The following is a 21,481-nucleotide window of genomic DNA, read 5'->3' on the forward strand; positions in this document are numbered from 1 at the left end:
TATAGCAAGCTTTTAAAGTATCGCGGGGGGGGCGGGGGGGCCGGGGGTGGATTTTTGCACGTTGTTACGGATGTGGCACTTTTTGTGCGTGTTCCCCCTCCGGCCCCGGCCCTCGGGCAGCGCCAGGGCAGTCGGTGTGTGACCATTGACCAGAGTGTCAACACGGGCGGCGGGAGGAGGCGGCGGCGGGCGGCTTCGCCAATGCCGCGGCGGCGGCGGCGCCTCGCCCCGGCCCGGCCGCCGGCCCGTTAGCGGGACGGGCGCTGCCGCAGCGCCCGGCAGCCGAGGGGAGCGCGGCGGGAAGGGGCCGGGGCCGGGAAGGCGCTGCGGGGCCGGCCGAGCGTCACCAGCCGTCCGCGGCGGGGAGCGGGGCTGCCCCGTCCCGCCGGCGGGCTCCGTCCCGGCTCGGGGAGGCTGCCGAGGCATCATGGCGGTTGCGGGCCCGGGGCGGGGTGGGGGCAGCGGGCCGGGGGCTGCGCGCCGGGCGGCGGCGCGGACTCACCTCGCTCCGCTGGAGCTGGAAGAAGCTGTTGAGATAGCTGGAGCTGAGCGAGGAGCCCAGCTCCGGGGTGCTCTTGGTGTAGCCGAGGTCGGGGTGCTGGGACGAGGAGGGCTCGGGTCTGAAGGCATCGAAGGCGCTGGCCTGGTGCGTGTCTTGCAGCGAGAGATAGACCCAGTTGAGGAGCTGGGCGGGCTGGTAGACGGACGCGGCGCTGGTGTCGATGGCTGACAACAAGCTCATCTTTCCCCCCGGGCTCTGCCGGCGGCGGTCCCCGCGGTGCCGCTCCCCCTCCCCGCGCTCCGGCCGGCGCCGCTTTCCCGTCCCTGCCCGGGGCGCTTCCTCCTGGCCGCCCGGAGGAGAGGGGAGGCCGGGCCGGGCCGGGGGCTCGCTGCCGGGCCCCGCGCCGCTCTCGCTTCCCCCTAAGGCCGGCGGCGCCCGCCCAGCCCCAGCGCTCCGCGCAGCACGGGCATCGCTGCCGCCGCCCGCGGGCTCCGACGGAAACTTTCCGCGCTCTCCCTCCCCGCCCGGCCGGTGCCTGCCCCGCTATCTGTCTTTATTCCCACTCCCGCAGGCAGCGGCGGGGAGGGGCTGCCGGCGCTGGGGCAGCGGCGCCGCGCCCCCATAGGCCTCCCGCCCGCCGCGGGGGAGCGGGGGGCGGCCGCGCCGCTGGATGCCCGGGCGTCCCGGCGCCGCTCCGCCCCGCCCCGCGGGGGTGTGTGGCTGCGCCCGTGTCCCTGTCCCTACACGCGTTGGGGTGCGGGTGCCCGTGTCCCGGCGGAGGGCCCGGGCGGCTGGCCGGGGTCTCCCCTGGCGGCTGGCCCGCCTGCCCTTTCCTCCTTCCTGCAAACTCGGACGCCGAAGCGGCGCAGAGCCCTCCTCCCCAGGGCTCGCCGGGGCGCTCCCGGGTGTTTTGAACTCCGCAAGTTTCGCTCGGTCCGGGCCGCCCTCCCCCCGCGCTCTCGTTTCTGTTCCCGGCCGGCTCTCGGAGCTCGGCGTTGGCTGAGGTTCCTTGTGGTGAAATCGCTGCCAGAGCTCCGGGTTTCGGCGGGCTGGCTGGGGCACCGAGGATGCGCCAAGCCTTGCGGAGTCGGCGGTTCCCAAATAAGGCAGGCAAGCGACGCGATCTTCCCTTGGAAATCCAGCTAGGTAGCCCTGGGCAGGCTCCTGGGGAGCCTGGCTGCGGTGGGATGCGCTGGAGTTCCAGCGGAGTAGGCCTTTTAAGGAGTCGGTAGCACAAAAGGGGATGATGGATGATTGTCCTTTTAGGAAGGAGCCTGAGTGGGTAAGATGGTAATTACAGTTCATAAACTCATTCCTGCTGCCTCTCTTGCGAGGAGCGGAGTTGAGCCAGGCAGCTACTTCTCACTTTGGTACAAATACCATCACAATCAGACTAGGAGTTTTCGTTAGAAAAGAAAAGGAAATCCCAGGAGGTCACTTTAAAACTTAGGCAAAGCTCCTTGTGCTCTTTCTTGAGTGACAGGAGGCTAAAAATTCATGTGTCCGCCCAATGGTCTTGGGGGGGAAAAGCCTTCCTTACTTAGATAACTGCAAAAAAGTCTGACCTCTGAAACATCAAAGTTGGCATCCAGGTTTGCTGTAATGAGCCATACGTCTCTGCCAAGACTGAAGAAAAATCACTGTTCTGAAAAGGAAAGGTTACAAGCAACAGAAAATGTGGGTCAGCGTATGCTTGGTAGAAAACACTATTAAATTGTCAGCTGCAAATGCCAAAGATGGATGCATTCTGCTTTTGAGAGCAGGTAGTTAAGACAGCACAGCTATCTGCTTGCAGGAATTTAACTGAAGGTGAAGATTGTAACTTGCCAGAGCTGCAAAGTGAGATGAAGTTTGGAATAGCTGAGTCAACCTGAACTCCTTTAGTGGTGCTAATATTATTTTTTTAAAATACAAAGTCCTTGCAGCACAAATGCAGTTTGCTCATTTGTAAGCTGTCTTGGTTTATAAGCCCTTGGGAGCACATCTAAACATCTGTGTATCAGCATGAGTAGGAACAAACTACGCCAGCATGAAGGGACTCTGTAACTGCCCACGGCATAGGTCATTGTAGCAGAAGAATTATATCGTATTGCATCCCAAACTCAAACACTTTCACAGTGTTTTAAAGAAGCAAAAAGGTGAATGAGGCTTAGTGACTTAATAAATCGTGGATGAGGATTTTCCAGGATTTGCTGGTAAATGGAAAAAGAAGAAGAAATACAGATCACGTCTGAGGAACTCACCTTTCTGTCAGATGGTGATAGTAAAGTCAGGATATGGTAGAAAGTGTCTAGGAGGGGGAACTAGCTCCTTGTTTTGTTGCAGAGTTTTTTGTGGCCATGCTAAACCCTTCCTTAAAGGCAACTTCTATTCTTATCACTTCCCCCTTTCACTTGATAAATTAAAACAAAATACATGTGTTTTTATTTGACAGCTCCGCTGTTCACTCTGTATAGTAAAATGCTATGAAGCAAATGGGAGTTCTGAACAAGCAGAATAGGTAACGTAACAGGGTTCCTGTAGTAAAAGAGGTCAAAATGTAGAGTGGCTGAGGCGATACAATGTTTTGGGTGAAGAGGTTTTGGTATATGTTGATTATGGTTGTTTTTTTTCCAAACTGAATATAGCCCTCATGGTGGTTGGTTGGTTGGTTTGATTGCTTTAGTTAGACACCACAGTACAGATTGCCGGGGGCAAGGGAAGGCAGTTAGTGCGCATTTATTACAGCAGCTGCATTCAGTGGAGCAGCAACCCCCTACGATGTCAGGGATGTCATGAGTTCCAGCAGATGCGTTTGAATGTTGAAAGGTTTTGGCTGTAATCTCCCCTTGATAGTAGCTCTGGTGGCTTCTAGTAACCATGCAGAGGAATGAGTGAATTGAATAGATGCTTTATTTAGTGTATCAAGAAAGGGAAAGGCTGCAAATGCCTCCACTATGAGTAGTTTAACTAAAGAGCACCCACACTTTGAGATTCATTTGTCATCCTGGTTTTCTGTTGCAGTTTCTTCTGGAAAAGTTTCTAGATGCTTCCTCTCCCTTTCTGGACTTAATACTGCTCTTAGCTTAGCAAAATGTTGTGCTACCACATTTGCTGCAGTCCAGTTGTGTTCAAGATAGTAATTTTTTTCATTGTAAGTCCCCTCTTTCTTCAGCCCTAGAAGTCACAGATTAGCACAGAAAAGATTGGTACAAATGGCCTGTTTAGCAGATACGTGGCAGTAGAGAAAGAAAGTTGTCAAGGTCAATTGCATCTGTTGTCCTCGGAAACATTCAAGGCAAAACTGTCCAGTGAGACAGTCCAACGGCTGCAAGATGTCTTCAGGACATGTGCACAGGTCCTATTGATTGCATTGGGGTGGAGTATAAGTGACACCAACAGTATGAATTATGCATTAGCCTGGTGGTGCTGAAACAGTTATTTATTTATCCTCCTGGTTTTGTTTATGAGTAGTGCTGATGAAGTAAAAAAAAAAAAACAAACCAAAAAAAACCCAACCAAAACTGTAACATAAAACTTTACATAATCTGAATGGTTTAAGTGGCTTGGAAAATAGAAGCCTTGAAACAGGTCAAAGGCAAACACAGAGTCAGGACCCAGCATCTTCAGTCCCATTCCCTAAATAGTGTGTGACCATGTAGTTTATTCAAAATGACCTTATAACTGCTTGCTAAGCCTGTCCCTTCAGTGAGCTGGACCTCTTGCGGCTGCTCTTTTCCCCATGCATCTTTGCAAGATTGAGGAACACAATTTTCTGTTTCTGGCCAGGACTTGTTGTTTCATAATCTAATGTAGTTATGCTCCTGCTTTCAGTGTTCGTAACTTTAGACGATGCCAGCATTTAAATGACATGTGTGATTTTGGGGGTTTTATTTTCTTTTTTTATGGTACTCCATATTTTAGAAAATAGTGTGCCCTAATAGCAAATATCCTTCTGGGATGCTCATGCTTTTAAAGGTGTCTTGGTCTGAATTGCTGTCATTTTAGTCTTCCAGATTAGATGAGACTCCAAAAGGAAAATAGAATGAATACCCAAAACTACCAATAAGACTAGAGAAAACAGGCAACTTCAACCCACCACTGCATTCTCTGGTTTCTGTAATTGGGACATACGTAATGCAATGGGCCATTCAGCTGCAGCATAGCTGGAATATTCCACGCAAATCTTTTTCATATGCTGTGGCAGAGATTCTTATCTTATTATGAAATAATTTAGCTGTGCAGTGGAAACAGTGTGTAAGCGCTTTTCAAATTATGAGAAGGCATTTCAGCAGAGTTGTAAACTGTAAAAGTACATCTGCATGTGGCATTTCTGAGTTATGGACGTTACAGCCACTTGTGCTTGCTATGTAGGTTCAACAGTTCTGCTGCCAGCCATGACAAACAGCATAAACCAAAGTCTGTGAAAGCGACTCTCAGAAATGCGTGTGCTTGGGTATGTTACACCATGTATTTTTGCACCTATCTAAAGGCTCAGCTGCAACCCAGTGCGTAGGCACAAGAGTTAAAATTCCTGTTTTCTTCCTCTAAGCTACTCTTCCGCCTGTAGCTTCGACATAGAAAGTTCTGGAAATGGATGAATATGAATGTATAGTTCATTCATATGGAGAATTTTGGTAAATATATACCGTACGCAGGAAGGATTTGCTGTGGGTACTGTGTGAAGCACAATTCCTGCAAGACTGTCTCAAACCACCAAGTGCGTAATTGGTGTAACAGACCTCCTTGGAGCACACAGGTTCTGCAGCTGGCCAGTTTATGGTTTCGAGTCTTGGGGCCTCCTTGCTTGCTTTATGTTGACATGTCAGTGCCTTGCTGAGTAATTGCATGAAAGATGCCCTGGGTACGGATAGCTGCGTGAGAACTACTGGTTTGATTTTTGCATTGTTTTGCAAAGCTTCTTGCAGACTCTTCAGCTGCAGCACAGGCTTCTGAAGTGTTCTGTTATTTCAGTTTTAAAAGGCAGTAGCTCCTTGTCTCTAGCACTGATCTAAAAGTTCAGCTGTCCAAAACAGTAGTTGAGGCATGGGATTCCTTTTGCTTAGCCCATCCTTTCTTGATTTAAGCCCTTTCTTGGGCTTAGCCCAAGCCCTTTCTCTTGCTTGGCTCAGACATCCAAGAGAGGGAGTCCATGGCAGAGGGCAGAGCAGAGGAGCAGGGCAGCAGTGGTTAGGGAGCGGAGGAATGGGCACAGGGGCAGCCCACCTGCCTCGTTGGAACCGCTGCTGATGCTTCACCAGCCAGGGAGGCGGCAGGCAAGTGGGGAGACCCAGGGAGCTACTGTCACCTGGGGAATCCCTTTTAACCTGCCTTATGCTGCAGGAGACCCTTTACTAAGGGTGTTTCTTAAATGTCCTCAGGGGCTTTGTAACTGGCTGCCAACCGAAGAGGATAGGTGCTGCCTATGGAGCCCCTTAAAGACCTTGCTGTTAAAGCGTGCAGTAACACTCAAACAACTGCCCAGGGAGGGAAAGGATGACCCTTTACTTGATTATTTTTTTTTTAAGTGTGTGGAGGGTTTCATTTCTACCTTCTTGTGTATGCCTTTACTGCATATAGTATCTCTGCCCAGCTGCTTCTCTCATTAAATCCTTGGTACAGGAAGCTCCAGGAGCCAGATATAGTGTCTTATTGTTTGCCACTTGTTCTCTGTGCTTCCCTGGGAGCCCCACCAGATTCTTTTTTCCAATAACTATAAACTCTCTGAGTTTGCTTGCTGAGGTAGAACAAGGCTTTGAGAAAATAAGAGTTAGAGCAATTGCAGGAGACAGAAGAGAAAAACAGAGGTAAAGATAAATGAAATGATGATTAGTGTCATAGCGGTTAATAGGAGATGAGGGACAAGAGGGAACTGGTGGAACCGGTGAAGAGAGTGGCAGCGGTGGGATTATATCCACTATTAGCTTTTGATTAATGGGTTATTTGACTGCTTTTTGTGGAAGTACTGATTGTCCTGAAGTCGGCTCAGGTCTGGAAGCCGTATTTTATTCATGGTGTGGGAATCTGTTCGCACCACAGTTGTCACAGAGAATATTGCTACCGCCTGCTTCAACACTGCACTCTCACTGATTTCTTCTTAATGCCTTCTTTGCATGGCCAGGATTGTCTGTGGGTTTGCTTTTTCTGTTTTATCCCTGCATTCCGTTAGGCTGGATAACAGAATGAGTATTTCGTTTGTTGATGAGTATATGCAGCTTATCTGTTCTGAGTTGCCATGTTGATTCTAGAGTGGGCATTTCTCTTAATTAGCCCTAACCCTGTTGCAGGGAAGTTTGTTTCCTAGTTACTTTGAGTTGACACGTTATTTATATCAGAATTGGAAACTCTCCAAGGAGGTTTTAGGCAGCTTTTTATACGAAAGGAATGAACTGCAGATGCCTGAAGACAAGGGATTTTTATTTTTGTGTCCCAAAACTCAGACCTGTGTCTCACACGAGGGCTCAGTTCTTGCCTTGGTCAGCACACCTCACACACCTACAAAATCCATCAGGATTGTCTAGAATTTGTCTTGTGTATCACCAGGTTTTGAGTAGTCTGATGCAGGCAACGAGGTGACAGTAAGTACCAATCCATTTACTGCTCTGGACAGAGAGGCTGTCACCCAGTACCATCCCATCAAGGGCCTAAAAGCCATCAGCTTTATAACAGATCCCTGGCGAACAGGTTTTGGATCAGATTTACTGCATCAGTTCTGGTGTATGGTTTTATGAGAACAATGATATTGGTTCAGGTATAAATATGGACTGAGCTACTCTAGTAAGAAAAGCTTTCCATATGTGTACATTTATCAATTATAGATAAAAATCATGGTGGTATTACATAAGTTAGTGCTGCTGATGGAACACTAACACCCCTACTCTTAAAACATTAAGATCTGTCCTCTTCCTTTTTAAGCCAGGCTGTTTTTTCACCTCAGTTAGTACAGTTGACAGACATCGTTCTCTCTCACATATATTTCTTGTTACTAAAAGCGCTGCAGTCCAATCTCAGCATACTATAATCCAATCGCTCACCAAGAAAAAGAAAATATTTACAAGGAAAAAAAAAAGTGCTATTCCTAAGCCTGTGTAAAAACCAGAGTTCTCACTGTAGAGTGGCTTGTCCCTGATCAAATTCACGTTAGCCCCTGTTTGAAGTCAGTCAAAGGCAAAACATGAACTTCTAGCAAGACATGTTTTCTTTGTTTCTTCAGTACAATCCTAAATAAAAAAAATGAAGTTGTACTGGAGATCAATAAATAAATGGACCAGAATGGTGTAAGTACTCATGCATTAGGGAAAAACCTACCCCACTCCTTGGTGTACAGCTGGAATATTTTGGCCCGTACTGTTCTTCGGGACAATTTTTTTGCCTGCTAACCTGAAACTTTAGTTTTACTCTCCATGTTGGTCTAGACACTACTGCAGACCCTTACAATGAACCTCCTGAGTTAAGCCTGGTACCAAGCCCCAGGGCTGACCTGACCCTTTCCCATTTAGGGAGGCAAGTAGCTTCTTCTCATCTAAAGGGCTGAACAAGCCTACTAGTGTCTCCATCTTAAACATAGCTGTTAATTTGAAGGTGTTAACATGTACCACCTGGTCCTGTGAGGGTGGGATTAGCCAAGGGTACCATTAACACTAATAACTTGTTGAATGAAAAGTGAAAATGAAAGCTGATGAAGTCTGCAAGGGTGTAATTGCTCCAAAATTAACTTTCCAATGTTTCTACCTTATGGAATGCCATATTAGCTAAGAAATGTGAAGAACCAATGAACAGGTGAGATACTCCTTTGATGCACAAGTGAAAAAAGTGTGGAGTTCATTTCCCCACTTTCAATATTGTGATTGCACCTTGGTTTTTTTCACTTGTCTCAGCCCAAGCTGTAGGCCAGTGTAGAGGAACGCAGGCAGTGGGTTGGTTAGCATTGATAACGTGCAGCTGTGGCCCTGCCCCAGAGGCAGTGGGTTGATCGCCCTGGATGATGTGCAGGTGTAGCTCGTTCCTGCTAAGTGGTTAAATAGCCCTGAGGATTAGGGGAGAGGGGGTTGGATGGAGGAGGAGTAGTGTGGCCTGGCTTCTGGAGGAAGGAGAAACAGCATGGACAGTAGAATCTGACCAAGGGTAAAGCCTTGTTGTAGTCTACTAGTTTGTTTGTGCTGCAACGATTGGTGCCTTGTGTGAGGCTGACTGAGTTGGACTCTGACTACAACGGGCCAGGGCCAGCTATGGAAACATATTCTCCAGCTGAGAACATCCATCTTGCTGTTTCTGTGACAGTATCCCTGTCACTGTAAACCTCTGAGTGAAAAACGCTCATCCCCAGCAACGCTGTCAGAGACACGTCTTAAAAGCGGATTAAAACTGGATTGCTAGGTAAAGAAGGACATGGAGAGATGGGTGGATGTCCCAGGATAATCCTAATGCTCACCTTAGAAACCACAACAAAAGGTCTTGAATGTTTTTACGCTGAGAAAAGATAAAGGAGAAGTAGTGAAAATCACAGTTTAAATCTTTTTGTGATGGATTCCCTCTGCACTGGTTGCCTTTTATGCCTGCAGGTGGAACATCTTTCAGGAAGGCGGCTTCAGCTCACCAGCACACATGCCATCCCAGTGGTGTCAAAGGTGCTGTGTGTTTCTGCCATTGCCACATTCCACCTTTGCTAGTGGCACAGTTATGTATTGAATTCACCAAAAATATTTTTCCCATCCCTAAGCAAGGATTTTAATAAATAAATGCCACAGCAAAACATTATTCAGCAAAACCTATCCAGTTCTGGGGAGAAGTACAACAGTACTCGAGCAAACTGAACTTTTTTTGTTAAATTCATTTTGAATTGGTGAAAATTCTCATACAAAATATTCTGTCTTCATTGACAATATTTGCACAAAAAAACCTAAAGGAGATTCAAATATGTTGAGCATCTGGGTCCCAAAAACTTGCTAGATTTTCCAAAAAGCAAAAAAGTTGATGGTTTACTATTTATTTGTTTTACGTGTGGTATATGCAATTTGTTTGCTACTGTTTCTAGTAGATGTGAAATTATTGAACCTTCTCTCTGTATCTGTGGCGTGTTTTCACTTGTTTCTAATGTGCTTTGAACAAAGGACATGGTGGTGAGTGGGAGTTCAACTGCTGTTAAATGGTCTGTGTTCATCTCCCCTTTCTCGGCTTCAGAAAAAAGGAGAATTGAAGGAAAAAGAAAAAGCTTAAAATGTTAGAAAGGGCTTATTATCTACTATTTTAAGAATTAGGATGCTATCAAGCACAGATTACTTCAGAAGAAAACAGCTGCAAATTCTGTTTTTTTCTGGTCTGAAAGTAGGGGTGTAGGGTGTTGTCCCTTGTTAGTGAGAACCAGAGAGGTCTGGAGCAACTGTAGGTTCTGCAGAAAAAAGTTCATGTTTTGCTTCATTGCTGGTGTAACGTTATATATGCTGGTCAAAGTGGGGATGACAAATGGTAACATCCACGCTACAGCACAAGAAGGGATCATGCTTTTCAGTCAGGTTCTTTCTAGGTCATGAGTGACTTGAATGAAAATGTCAGTATCCTGCATCTGTTTTCCTATTTTGCCAGATGTCCTGAGGTGAGGTAAGAGGATTCATGCAGCTAGAAAAAAAACCGCTTACCTGTATTGTTTGTGTATCAGCAGAAAAATAGCAGGCATCCCTTGGCCTGTGCTACCAAGAAGTTTCACTTGGTTTAAACTTACCTATATTTAGTAAAGATTATAACAATATATTAGAAATAATAACCTTTGTTTAACTTCTTTTAAGCTTTTCCCCTTGATGAACTGAAAATATGACTGTGCTGCAAATACTGCCAAAGTTATGATTCTCTTAAAAATCTTTTGAGAAGAACTGACAGTGACAACTAATATCCCCAGTAAAATGCTGTGGTTTGGCTTTCATTTGTGGTTAGCTGTGGCTGGGGTGTCAGCTGGAGGTGCAATTCGCAGAAGTACTTCCAGAATAATAATTCATTTTCAGTTTGAACTGGGTTCAGATTTGGTTTGATTCTCTTTTCTAAAATGCCTGTATCTTGTACTGTTTCTGCACTTCAAAGATTCTCTTGTTCTCTCCACCATCGTAGTTATGTGATTATAATTCTTTCATGAAGAATGGCTCTAGAAGGCCCATAAATAAATAATTCATGCTATAACCCCTAAAGATCTGTTTTCTGGATAGCTTGAAGACTATGTTAGCAGGAGGCTTGGGTTACATTGGGACATTTTTAAACTGACAATCACACTTTTAACATGAATAATTGTTTTTGATCATAATAACAGCCAGTCTGCAAGGACTAATAAATTCCACTGAGTTACCCAGAGATATAGCTTAGTCTCCTTGGAATCTATAATGCATTTTTAATCGGACTATTATGGCTCCGTGGTACTGCGTATTCCATTGAAAGCTTGAAAACCATTCAGTTATAACTCAGTAAAAATTGAGTCATATAACCTGCCTGGGTTTCTTAAACTTATATTTTTGGCTTGTAGTAATTCCCAGAGATTGGGGGAAAGGCCTCATTCTTTTCAACCTGCTTCTTTAATCATCTGCTTTCCCTTACTGAATTCTTCCTTATCAGTAAACTCTTTGTTCCCTTTCTTGGCCTGTTAACAGTCTGGGTGCTTATTATTTTGAAAGTCTGTTTGGGGAAGTACCAGTCCAACCCAAGTGGTGGATAGCATATAGGGTTCTGTCTGCATTAATGAGTACTGTGGCCTGATAGCAGTGATTTTTTATTTTTTTAAAGGATGATCAATGGACCCAGCATCCACACTCCACTTGTTTCAGGTTTTTTCTCCTTAGGAAGAGATGTAGTCTTGCCATCTAGACCAAAAGCCCTTCAGCAGTCAGGGCACATTTTAGCACAGGTTTGTGTTTAGAGCGTGCTGTGTGTGCTCTCAGATGTGAGTAAAAACAGAGTGAGGGAGAACAGCCACAAGATTTATGACAGGAGCGTGTTCCTGGTCTGGACTAAACTGCTGACATAGATGTTCTCTAGGTGAGCCTACCTGAGAGCAGAGCGTGAACTAGACTGTTCCTCTGGCTTTCCTCCTTGCTCTTGAGAGAAGATGAAGTATACTGCTGTTTCTTCTGTGCTGGTCCTGGGACCAAAGGCAAACTCCCGCCTTTCCCCGCTTTCCCTTCCCATCTATTTAGGATGGATTGTAGCAGTTCTCCCTCTTGTTTGGTTTTTGTTTCTTTCTTTCTTGTTTGGGTTTTTATTGCCCCTCAGTTTCCTAGCTTTTTATGCTTTCTCCTCTGTGGAGGTATGAAAGAAGGCTCTCAACTGAGCATTGCTGTTAGCAAGAGTTTGAAAACAGTAGGATGTCCCTCCTGTGTTTTTGAAGGGCATAAAATATGATATGAATGCTTGCCATATTGGCATTTTAGTAATGGCAAAATGTTTTCACACTGTGATACCCTAAATAGTTGGTCTTAACTTATACTTTTATGTTTCTTCCATTATGTAGCCTATTTATCCTTTCTGTGAAGCTTCCAGAAGGATCGATGCCATGAATAGTGGCCCAGCGTAGTTCTGGTGATCACTTACTTGCTTGGAATGGAATCAAAACTATGTAGTATTTGACACAGGACACTAAACAGCCATCAAGTCAGGATTTTATCGGTAGTGTGGGCCAAGTTTCAACCAGCAAGGGAAGAAGAAAATTCCCTATTTCATGCTCTTCAGGCTCTAAAAAGAATGTTTTTCTTTAATGACCCTCAGCTGAATGGTACTCTAGAATTACTAAGTCCTTTACCGATCTTCAGTAAGGGTGAGTGCATCCATTTCATAGGTGTTATTAGAACCAGCTCTGTAGGTATATAAACTTGGACCAGCTAAATGACTTGACTGTGGATAAACATGAACCCCCAGCAGGCAGAGCCGGCCAAAGCGGTGACCTTGCATTTCTGACTCCAACCACTAACCCGCCTAGCAGGGATTTGATGCGTGTGCTTTAACAGTGGGTAGTTTGGAAATACGTCTCCTCTCTCAAAAAAATATTCTGCGTTTTTGGTGCAAAGCCCTATTCTACCTTTTCCTCTGGAACATGTACAGTTTTCAGTTGTTTTTTTTTAAAAAAAGCCTAGTCAGCTAACCTGCTTCTGAAATTTATTCATCCCACTGAATTTTGTCCTCTTTAAAGGGCTGACTCAAATCTGGACACATGAAGAATGTTTCTCCTTTGTTTCATCGTCTTGTTTACCTTTGAGCTAGTTCCTGCCTTTTTCTAATGAGCTGCTAAAGCTGGTGGCATCCCCTGGGGCCTGGGAGCAAGGCGGCTGTCTGAACCCTTCCCTTTACCCTGCTTTGCAGCATGAATTTCAGGGGAATGGTTTCCACTGTTTATTGAAACTGGGATTAAGAGTGGCTGTGTTTTGAGTGACAGGCGCTCCTGGGGAACTGTAAAAGCCTTCATTTCACTTATTCCTTTCTTTTCACACTGCCCAGACAGTGTTGTAAAGTTGCACCACTGTTAAGAGTGAGATACAACCCCACTGCAAAGCAGCGACTTGAAAGAGCCCATCTGCTTTTTGGCACCTAGGTGTTCGGGCTGGGATAGGCTTAAAACCTGAAGCCCACTCACTGCCTGTGGAATACTTGTAGAAAACAAAAATAATGCTTTTCCTGCTCTTCTCAGGACCAGCTATGCCTGTTACAGTCACCTCACTGCACGGTGTCATCTAACACTGACATCCCTTCAAGCTAAACTGATCACCAAGTGAAGGCAACGAGAACCCGAACTTTAAGTGGTAGTTTCGGACCTCTGCAGAAGAGATCTGGCTTCGTTTGGCCATGTGGGTGTTTGTAGCTTTTAAGTGTCTGCCCAGGCCCTGAAGTTTCAACTGTAAGCTAGTAATTTATTACAAGCTTTGCACTTTAAATGTTTTTTTCACTTCAAGTTCTACTGTTACTGAACAACTTCTGCTCGTGCAGCAATGTAAGTACAGGCTACACTGGGATATCAGTATTTCTGGAGGATATTGTTTAGAGTTAAAACAAAACAAAACGCAACAAAAAACCCTAGCTTGGGGTGAGTGCTTTGTTAGCAAACCATTTTTGCTACATCTTACCTGGAATATCTCCAGCTCCCTTTTTCCCGCTGGCTGGTCATGGCAGAGTCCCAGAATTAATAAGCCACCCTTTCTTCTAGCAAGAGGAAGGCTCTCGGTCTGCTGTAATTGCGCCTAGCATCCTGGCTCTACCTGGAGTGCTTCCACCTCCTGTAAGGAGTTCAGCGTCTGCTCTGCAGACCACAGTGCATAGCTTTGGTTGTTAAAAATATTGAAGATTTACTTTCTGAAATATACTTGTATAAGAGTTCAAGACTCAACAGTTCTTACTGGCATATAAAGCAGAGTTATTTGCGTTTGACTTTACATTTGATGCCCATTAACATTTTGATTAAGAAATTTTATTTTTCAGCCATTTCTTTCATAATGCTAAGCTCTGTCTTTTTGCATGATAGCATTTAAAGTACTTACAGTGTATTTCAATGCAAGACAACACAGAATATACTTTTCCTATTGATCCTCCTTTTTCTACTTCTCTTTAGATGAGAGGTGCTTTGTGTATTGATTTACCCTGACAGATTTGATGTAAGTATTTCCAGACTTTGTATTTGCTTTTTTTGTTGTTGTTTTAGTTTGGTTTTTTGTTTTGTTTTGGTGGGTTTTTTTAAGAATAACAGCAACTTTGAAATCCAAGGCAAGAAGTGCTGTGTAGTTGAAAAGCTTGTTATAATTTTATAGCAGAGAAAAACTGCCAGCTTTTGTCTCAAACCAGGATTTTGAAAAGTGTGAATGTATAAGTTACAAAAGACATTAGATTTATTGCCTCATCGACCAGCATGATTCTATGTGGCTGAAGAAGGTCCAGCATCATCTGGCTGCAGTCCTGAGGGATCCCTGCTGACCAGGCTGATCTCTTCTCCATCTCATCTCTGCTTATCCTCCTTATTTTGGTAAACTCACTAGACTTCTGATAACTCTGTACGTCCAAGCATGGGAAACAGTTTTGGGCACTTGGTCTCAAAATTTCCTCCTCTGAAAGATAACAGGTAGTTCTGAGAAAATAACACTTCATTACCAGCAGTTGCAGGCTGGTTGTGACCCAGTAACCTGGCTCACAAGTCCAGAGGCATTGGTCCCGTTAAACGTTGTTGTGGTTTACTTTCTTTTTCTTAAATGGTACAGACCAAAAAACCCCACAAAATTAGTAAGTCACTGCCCAGATGCCGTTTCACTAAAGCATTGAATTTGTTTCGTTTTCATGTTTGCTCTTTCTCATTTAACTGCTGCCTGCTATGTTGCCTTCAGCATCTCCATCGCTGTAGACTGTTGGTGGCGTAGGCTACGTGCTCCGGCTGACGGCCGCCGGGCGCTGCGGGGCACTGGTGCCCTGTGAAGCAGTCTGCCTGCGCCAGCCGTGCAGGATGCCTGCTATTTTTCTGTCAGCTGGATGTAAGTCACCGCTTGCACGTAGCTTCTGCTGAGAAACCTTGGGGGAGAGAGAGAGAGAATGGAGCCGAAATGCGCTTTTCCCCCAATACTCTGTGTATTTGTATGAATTGCTATACACCTGCGTACTCAGTGATTTCCATCGCCAACAAAGCCAGCTGTATACAATGAGCAGCCAGTCCCTGTAATGTACTGAACCCATATGATCTACAGTGTAAAAATCATTTGTAGGAAGGACTTGGCAAATACGTTTTGAGAAATTAATACATCTGCAGAAAACTATGACAAAACTTAAAAAAAAAATTAAGATTGGAGTAAATTACCAGGTCTTATTGGGAAATACTCTCCTTCAGAACACCTTCATTTCATGACTCTCTTGTGCTGCTTTCCAATCTTTAATAAATGTATCAATAATCTAATTAATAAATGGAGATTTGGTTATTCCAGTAATCAGTTTTCTTCATCTGCGGAAGAACAGATTTTGGTTTTATATTATTTCTGCCCTGGCAGGAATATGCATGTACGTCTCTGGTTACATGATGTGTGCTCACAGCTATTTATTTTCCTCATTAATATTTGTGAGACAACTCCTCACAATGCCCTGTGAAAACCCATGTAAACTCTGTTGTTGCCTCTTCTGTTAACGTATTACTGTAGTCAGCTTGTTGGGGGAGGGAACAGATTTTTTTTTTCAAGAAACCACGCTGCTTTGACTGAGCAGTTGATGTTTTTTATCTCTCAATGTTGGACTATGCTGTCCTTAATAACTTTTCACTAGTTTCCCACTAAAATGTTTACAGTTATTGTAAAGGAATGATTTATTATCAACTACAGATAACTAGAATTTTTTTAGTATTGTGAGCCGTAAGTCTTTGAATTGACTGAAGCTATATACTCTGACAAACTTTCTCCAAGTAGACATCTTCCTACATCTAGCTGTCTTTTTATTTTTTAACAGCACAAAAACACAACAAGAAAGACTTAGAATGAACATTAAGAAGACGACGTGGGGGAAAGAAAAAATAAAAACTTTTTAATCACCATTCGATAAAAACTAGTCTCAGTTGTTCTAAAAATAACAAAACCAAAAGTATAGAATGCCAGCATTTATTTCCTGATGCTTCATGAAAAAATTTACAAATGAAAAATTTAAAACAGCTGCTAAATTTTAATGTGCATTCTTGGGGTGGATTCCTTTTTTTTTTTTTTAAGTTGTTATTTCCTTTCTCTAAGAACTTACAAAGTATTTTCCCCTGCTTTGAAGCAGTGTATTTTAAAATACCTGAATTTGCTGCCTCCTACTTCAGGCTATACCTGGCTTAAGGATAAAGTGAGAATCACTCAGACTTTATCCAGCAGCAATTATCATCATTGGCAATTGCCAATTTCTTAGTTTTCAAGTTCAAAAAGTAGCTATTGGAATGGTGCCTCCTAGTTGTTTGTTTTACCACTGGTTACTTAAGACAGTGATTTGGTTGCTTGTTCTACATGGAGAGTAAGTTAGTTTCCTGGAAAGTTTTTGGTGATCTGTCAGCACTTAACACGGCTATTCCTCCTGAGTTTTCATCCAACACAAAATATGGTATAAGTGTAATGGGCTGTGGGATTTTTGGTTCAGTATTTTTTTTCATCTTTTCAGTAACTTGTGTTTAGGTCAGATTCTGTGGAAAAATGGTGTACAAATATGACCAGAAAAAAAATAATTCTAATTTTTAACAGAAAAATAATATTTTACCATGGGCAGATTTCCTTCATATTGTTATTTTTTGACTGCCTGGTCTAATATCTGACACATTGTATTAGATTTTTGAGATAGAGTTCAAGCTAAATTGTCTTGCAGAATTTGTCCCAAAGCCTTCACATTTGCTGTGAGCTTAGGGATCTCTAGGGAAAAATTATGGAATTCATTATTCAGATGACTCTGTGCATGACCTAAGTTTTTTGTTTTGGTTTGGTTTTGCATGTCTTGCTCTACTGTGTTGAAAATAGCCACTGGTTAAGTCTCCTCAGTGCTACAAAAGTCTGAAATTTTAGCTATAGATTTGAGACACTGATAAATTGCATAGCTGTTGAGATGAAGTGGGTTAATTTAGTTTATCCTCTTGGGGTGTACATGTCAATGGAGGCTATGTATTGGTAGAATAGTAAACCATATGTATTTATTCTTTGGGCAAGGATTGGCCACAATGCAGTTTATATAGACAGCAACACAGCACTTTTTTCCAATCAGTAAACCACAAACCTTAGTTTTACTGTCCTGGGACCACACTTCTCCAGTGTGAAGAGAAAACCATGTAATTCTAACAGTGTTTGTTACACAGCATCTGTACAGCCGTATGACTGTACCAAATGAATGCATGGCACTTGTGTTTTGGAGTTCTGACCACTTGCTTTTCTTAAAATACCAATTCTTAACCTTAGCTGTGGTAGCAAATAGTGAATATCTACATTTAAATAGTTTGGCCAAAAATACTGCATCTATTTCTATACATCTATTAAACACTCTCTGTAAAATATTTGTTAATGTGGTGTAATCTTTTAATTGCCTGTTAGGACTTGCTGATGTGTTCTTTCTCTGGGAAAGGAGAACATGCTTTCTTACTTTTTACCTTGCTGTAGAAATACAAATTACTTATTTTCCAAATCAAAGCCAGGTTGAGTATAGACCAGTAGTTATATGATGTGGAGAACTGGATTTTGGTGTCAGTACTATGTGCAATGGGCCTCTGATAAATGAGTGACAGTGTTCCTATACTGCTAGATTGAAAAAAATAATAATATCCTTTTGCTGCTTTGCAGGATGTTTAAAGCCTTGTGTATTAGTAAACCCTGCTATTTTGAATGAGTTTCATCAACACCAGAAAATATTTGACCTGACTTTTTTGATTTTTCAGCAAAAGTCAGGCTTTAGAAGTGTTATCTTCTTTGTACCTTGGACAACTAATCTGCAGGGAAAGGGCTATCTTTACCTAGCTCAGAAGATTGTTATAACTCTAAATGTGCTACTGTCTCTAAAGAGATGAGAGATCTTGTAGGAATGCTTTCTAGAAGTCTTGAGTTTTCACAACTTGTGTTTTGGCCATTTTTCTTTCTATTCAGTGGCCAAACATGTCCCCCTCTTTGGGGAACTTGGTTTCACTGCTGCACCTGCCAATCTTTTCTTTTTTGCCCTAGAAGAGCTTGATAAACTAAGAAATCTGAAAGATTTTAGCTGCTGAAGTATCTTCTTGGAAATGCAACTTTGGAAAGTATGTTGCTGCTTGGATTAAGAAGGGCTGCACTGTTGCTGAGAGAGCTCCCATAAATGCTGCGTTGAAGCATCTCATAACCAACAATGGATACTGGGAAGGAAACTAACAGTGATCCATTGATTTCGTACTACACTTCTGAACTGTTTGTCTGTTTTCAGCTTCTAAATAGTGAATCAATACACAGTAAAGTCTTGAGCTTGAAGAATAATTGCTGGTATGCAGCAGCACATCTTGTGGTTAAGGCAATAGATGGGACTTGGGAAGAGCTGTATTCCTATTCCTCATTCAACCACTGAACTACTCTATGGCCTTAGGAAAATCTCTTCACTTCTTTCTTTTCCCTTCATTTGTCCATTTTTATTTATTTATTTATTTTAAGTTAGATTGACTGGCCTCTTTATCAAAGGACTATCCCTTCTCTGTGTGCTGAGCTCAGCTTAAGGCCTGGCTGGATAGTCCAGTCACATCTATGTAGATCCATCTAGTGTGTCCATTACTTGTAGTCCTATAGGTCCGTTTCTAAGATCAGAAATGATCATATTGTGCACTTTGGTGTTGACAGAATAGATAAGCTTCACCATTCTCCTCCGTACCTTGATCTGCAGCTATTTCACTCTCTTGCGCTTAGCTTCATGATGAAGAGTAAGCATCTTTCTAGTTTAAAGTTTCCTCCCTGCCTTGAGGCAGGATGGAGGGGGTTCAAATAAGATTAGATGTTTGGGAAGACTAAGCAGGAAACCTGCCACTGAGAACATTCCAGTTTCAAATCAACTTCATATCTACTGTGCCTAAAACTCACATGCAAAATGCTCTTGTGCATTATCATGTACGCTGGTAATGGTCTGACTGGACAGATATGGGATGAAATAGGGCAGTTTTGGGGTACTCCCCGTTGGGTCAGAGTTGTTGTCAGTGAGCTCTAGCTATGCCATGTGGCTTGCAAGTACTTCTTTTAAAGAGGAGCCAAGTTAGCTGTGGGGGGTCTTCTCATCTGCAGTACATGCAGCAGATATTTCCCAGTGGGATCATGATTAGGAAAAACTGTGACAGGAAAAGCAGGGTAATAGCTTTCCTTCACTCTTATGTTGGTTGTAGTGCAGAGGAATAGGAGGGAAGGATTAATTCCTCTTCTAAATGTTTTCACATTAATTCCTTGCCTTGACAAATGTTGCTGGAGTATTTTCATAGTGTTTGAAAAACACAGTGTATGGTGAAGAGTGCAAAAAAGTAAAAGGTGCTCCATGCAAAAAAAACCAAAAACCAAGAAAACAAACAAACAACCCTGAACTGATCAGTTCTTCATCCCATTTCAAATTATCAAGAGCACAGAGTATAAATTTGCATCTGACTTAGAATATGGCAGGGTTTGCTCTCGCTGATCTTCTTGAAACAAATAGAGGAATCAAGATCAGAAATAGCCAACTGGAAAAAAATGATGATCAAAAGAAATAGGGAATGCTGTGTATTGTACCCAGGAAATACAAACTATTTGCTTTTTGGTAGTCAAATGTTCAGAAGGTTGCCTTCACCCGTATACCTCTTTCTTGCCACTCATTTGGCTCTTAAATTGTTTAGAGAAGAAGTTTTAAACGTGTGAAGAGGTTACAAGGTTTCATGATGGGATCCTGAGTATTTCCAAGCTCAAATACTCCTCCCACCCCCACCCCCCCCCCAAAAAAAAAATAATCCTGCAGTAGGATGTAGCCTTGAGCAGGCATGGAAGACCTGGTGGTCAAGGATTTGATAGCGTGTTTTCTCAGGAGTGTTTTCTGATGTATTTTATTGATGTGTAGGTTTATTCCCTTTCAATGTACTCAGTATTTTTCTTGGGAAGGAATAGGGGAGGAAAAAAAGTCCCTGTTACATGACTCTGTCAGTTGTCTACAGAAAGACTTACCTAATTAGTTGGCCACTCAGCCCTGCAGACATGGCTGGAATATGGTTCAGTTCCCTCGGGCTTGCATTTTAGCACTGGGTTTAACTGTTTCATTGTGCATGCTCATATTTCTTTCCTTCTACTGCTGTGAAGTAGCAACCTTATTAAAAATACACTTGATGTTACTAGATACTTTAGTGGATAACAGGGTTTTGTGTAAAGTGAATACAAATTTCAACTCAGAATGCTGTGAGGAAGGTCTAACTTTTCACAGGATTAAAGCTGGCAGAGACTATGGAAATGTTTATTCTGATCAATTCTAGTACGCAAGCTGTTGCATTTTGCCAAGAATTGTATAATCTTTCTAATATCTTTAGATAAAAATATCTTCTTGATCTGAAAAACACCCCTGCAACAGGTAGGGCATCAACTCCAGTGATTAATCACACTCTGCATTAAAAGTGGCCTCAGCCACTAGTTACTGGTTTGGTTATTTTTTTTTTTTCTTTTTTCTTTTTTTCTTCCCCCTCCCCTCCCAGGTAAAGAGGTTTGGTTTTTTTATCACATAGTGCTTTCTTTCTATGGAGGTTCTTTTGTCCTGTAATCACTTTGCCTTTTCATTTTGCTAGATTAAATAGTTTGAGGCCTTTTATCACTACGTAAAAAATCAATTGAAAAGCTTTCTTTAAAAAAAAATTCTCAAGTTTTTCCTTTATGCTACCCTGCTCTCCAAACTTCAGCTGCTCTCATTAAAATGTGGATGTCAGCTGTACACGGTGTTCTAGTTCACCTCACCAGTACCATATATAGAGATAAATCACTTTCCCAGTAAAATCAGCACACCTACTCTTGTATAACCAAGGAATTGGATTGCCTGGAGCACATGGAAGGATCATGCTGGTTCCAAATTCCTTTTAATAGGAATTTGTTGGTCCAACTGCCTTTCTTGCTTTTGGGTATCAAAGCTTCCTATACCTTTTTGGACTTGCAGGAATGATTTTTTTTCTACAGGCAATTAAGTGGATTTGGGGAAATGGGGATTTTTGTCATCTGCCTTCTCCAAAAAGCCTTAGAGTAAGACTTAAAGTCTCTAGAATTTGAACCCTTTAACAACTTCCATATACTTCTCTTCCCTGTCTCTCTGTGCCTTTAGTCTCAAAGCTGACAATTGACCTTCTCCATGTTACCAGTTTAAAGCCAGGTAACAATAATAACAATAATAACAATAATAATAATAATAATTCCTGTTCCATATCACACCTGCAAGAAGTGCATGGAAATATAAGAAGATGAATAATGTACTTCAATACATGAGTTGTTCCCTCTTGACTTTGCTAGGTTTATGTTGAATCAAGACAACTCTTTTAGAATAAATTAACCAAATTAGCACATAAGCGGG

At 43.1% G+C, this 21,481-nt stretch overlaps 2 protein-coding genes across 2 annotated transcripts in view; one reads left to right on the forward strand and one right to left on the reverse strand.

Moving 5' to 3' along the window:
* ZCCHC24 (zinc finger CCHC-type containing 24) overlaps window positions 1-1,593 on the reverse strand; it is a 111,191-nt gene extending 109,598 nt beyond the window's left edge. The window contains exon 1 of the mRNA XM_080400924.1: window positions 503-1,593. Coding sequence (XP_080257050.1) covers window positions 503-742 — 240 coding nt within the window. The 5' untranslated portion in view covers window positions 743-1,593. The remainder of the gene's footprint in view (window positions 1-502) is intronic.
* Window positions 1-19,876, forward strand: part of PPIF (peptidylprolyl isomerase F) — a 172,830-nt gene extending 152,954 nt beyond the window's left edge. Inside the window, exon 9 of the mRNA XM_080400935.1 lies at window positions 13,137-19,876. The gene's annotated coding sequence lies outside the window, so the exon portion shown is untranslated. The remainder of the gene's footprint in view (window positions 1-13,136) is intronic.
* The last annotated feature ends 1,605 nt before the right edge of the window (window positions 19,877-21,481 follow it).

The sequence above is a fragment of the Falco punctatus genome (assembly GCF_963210335.1).
Source record: "Falco punctatus genome assembly, chromosome: 9".
NCBI lineage: Eukaryota > Metazoa > Chordata > Aves > Falconiformes > Falconidae > Falco > Falco punctatus.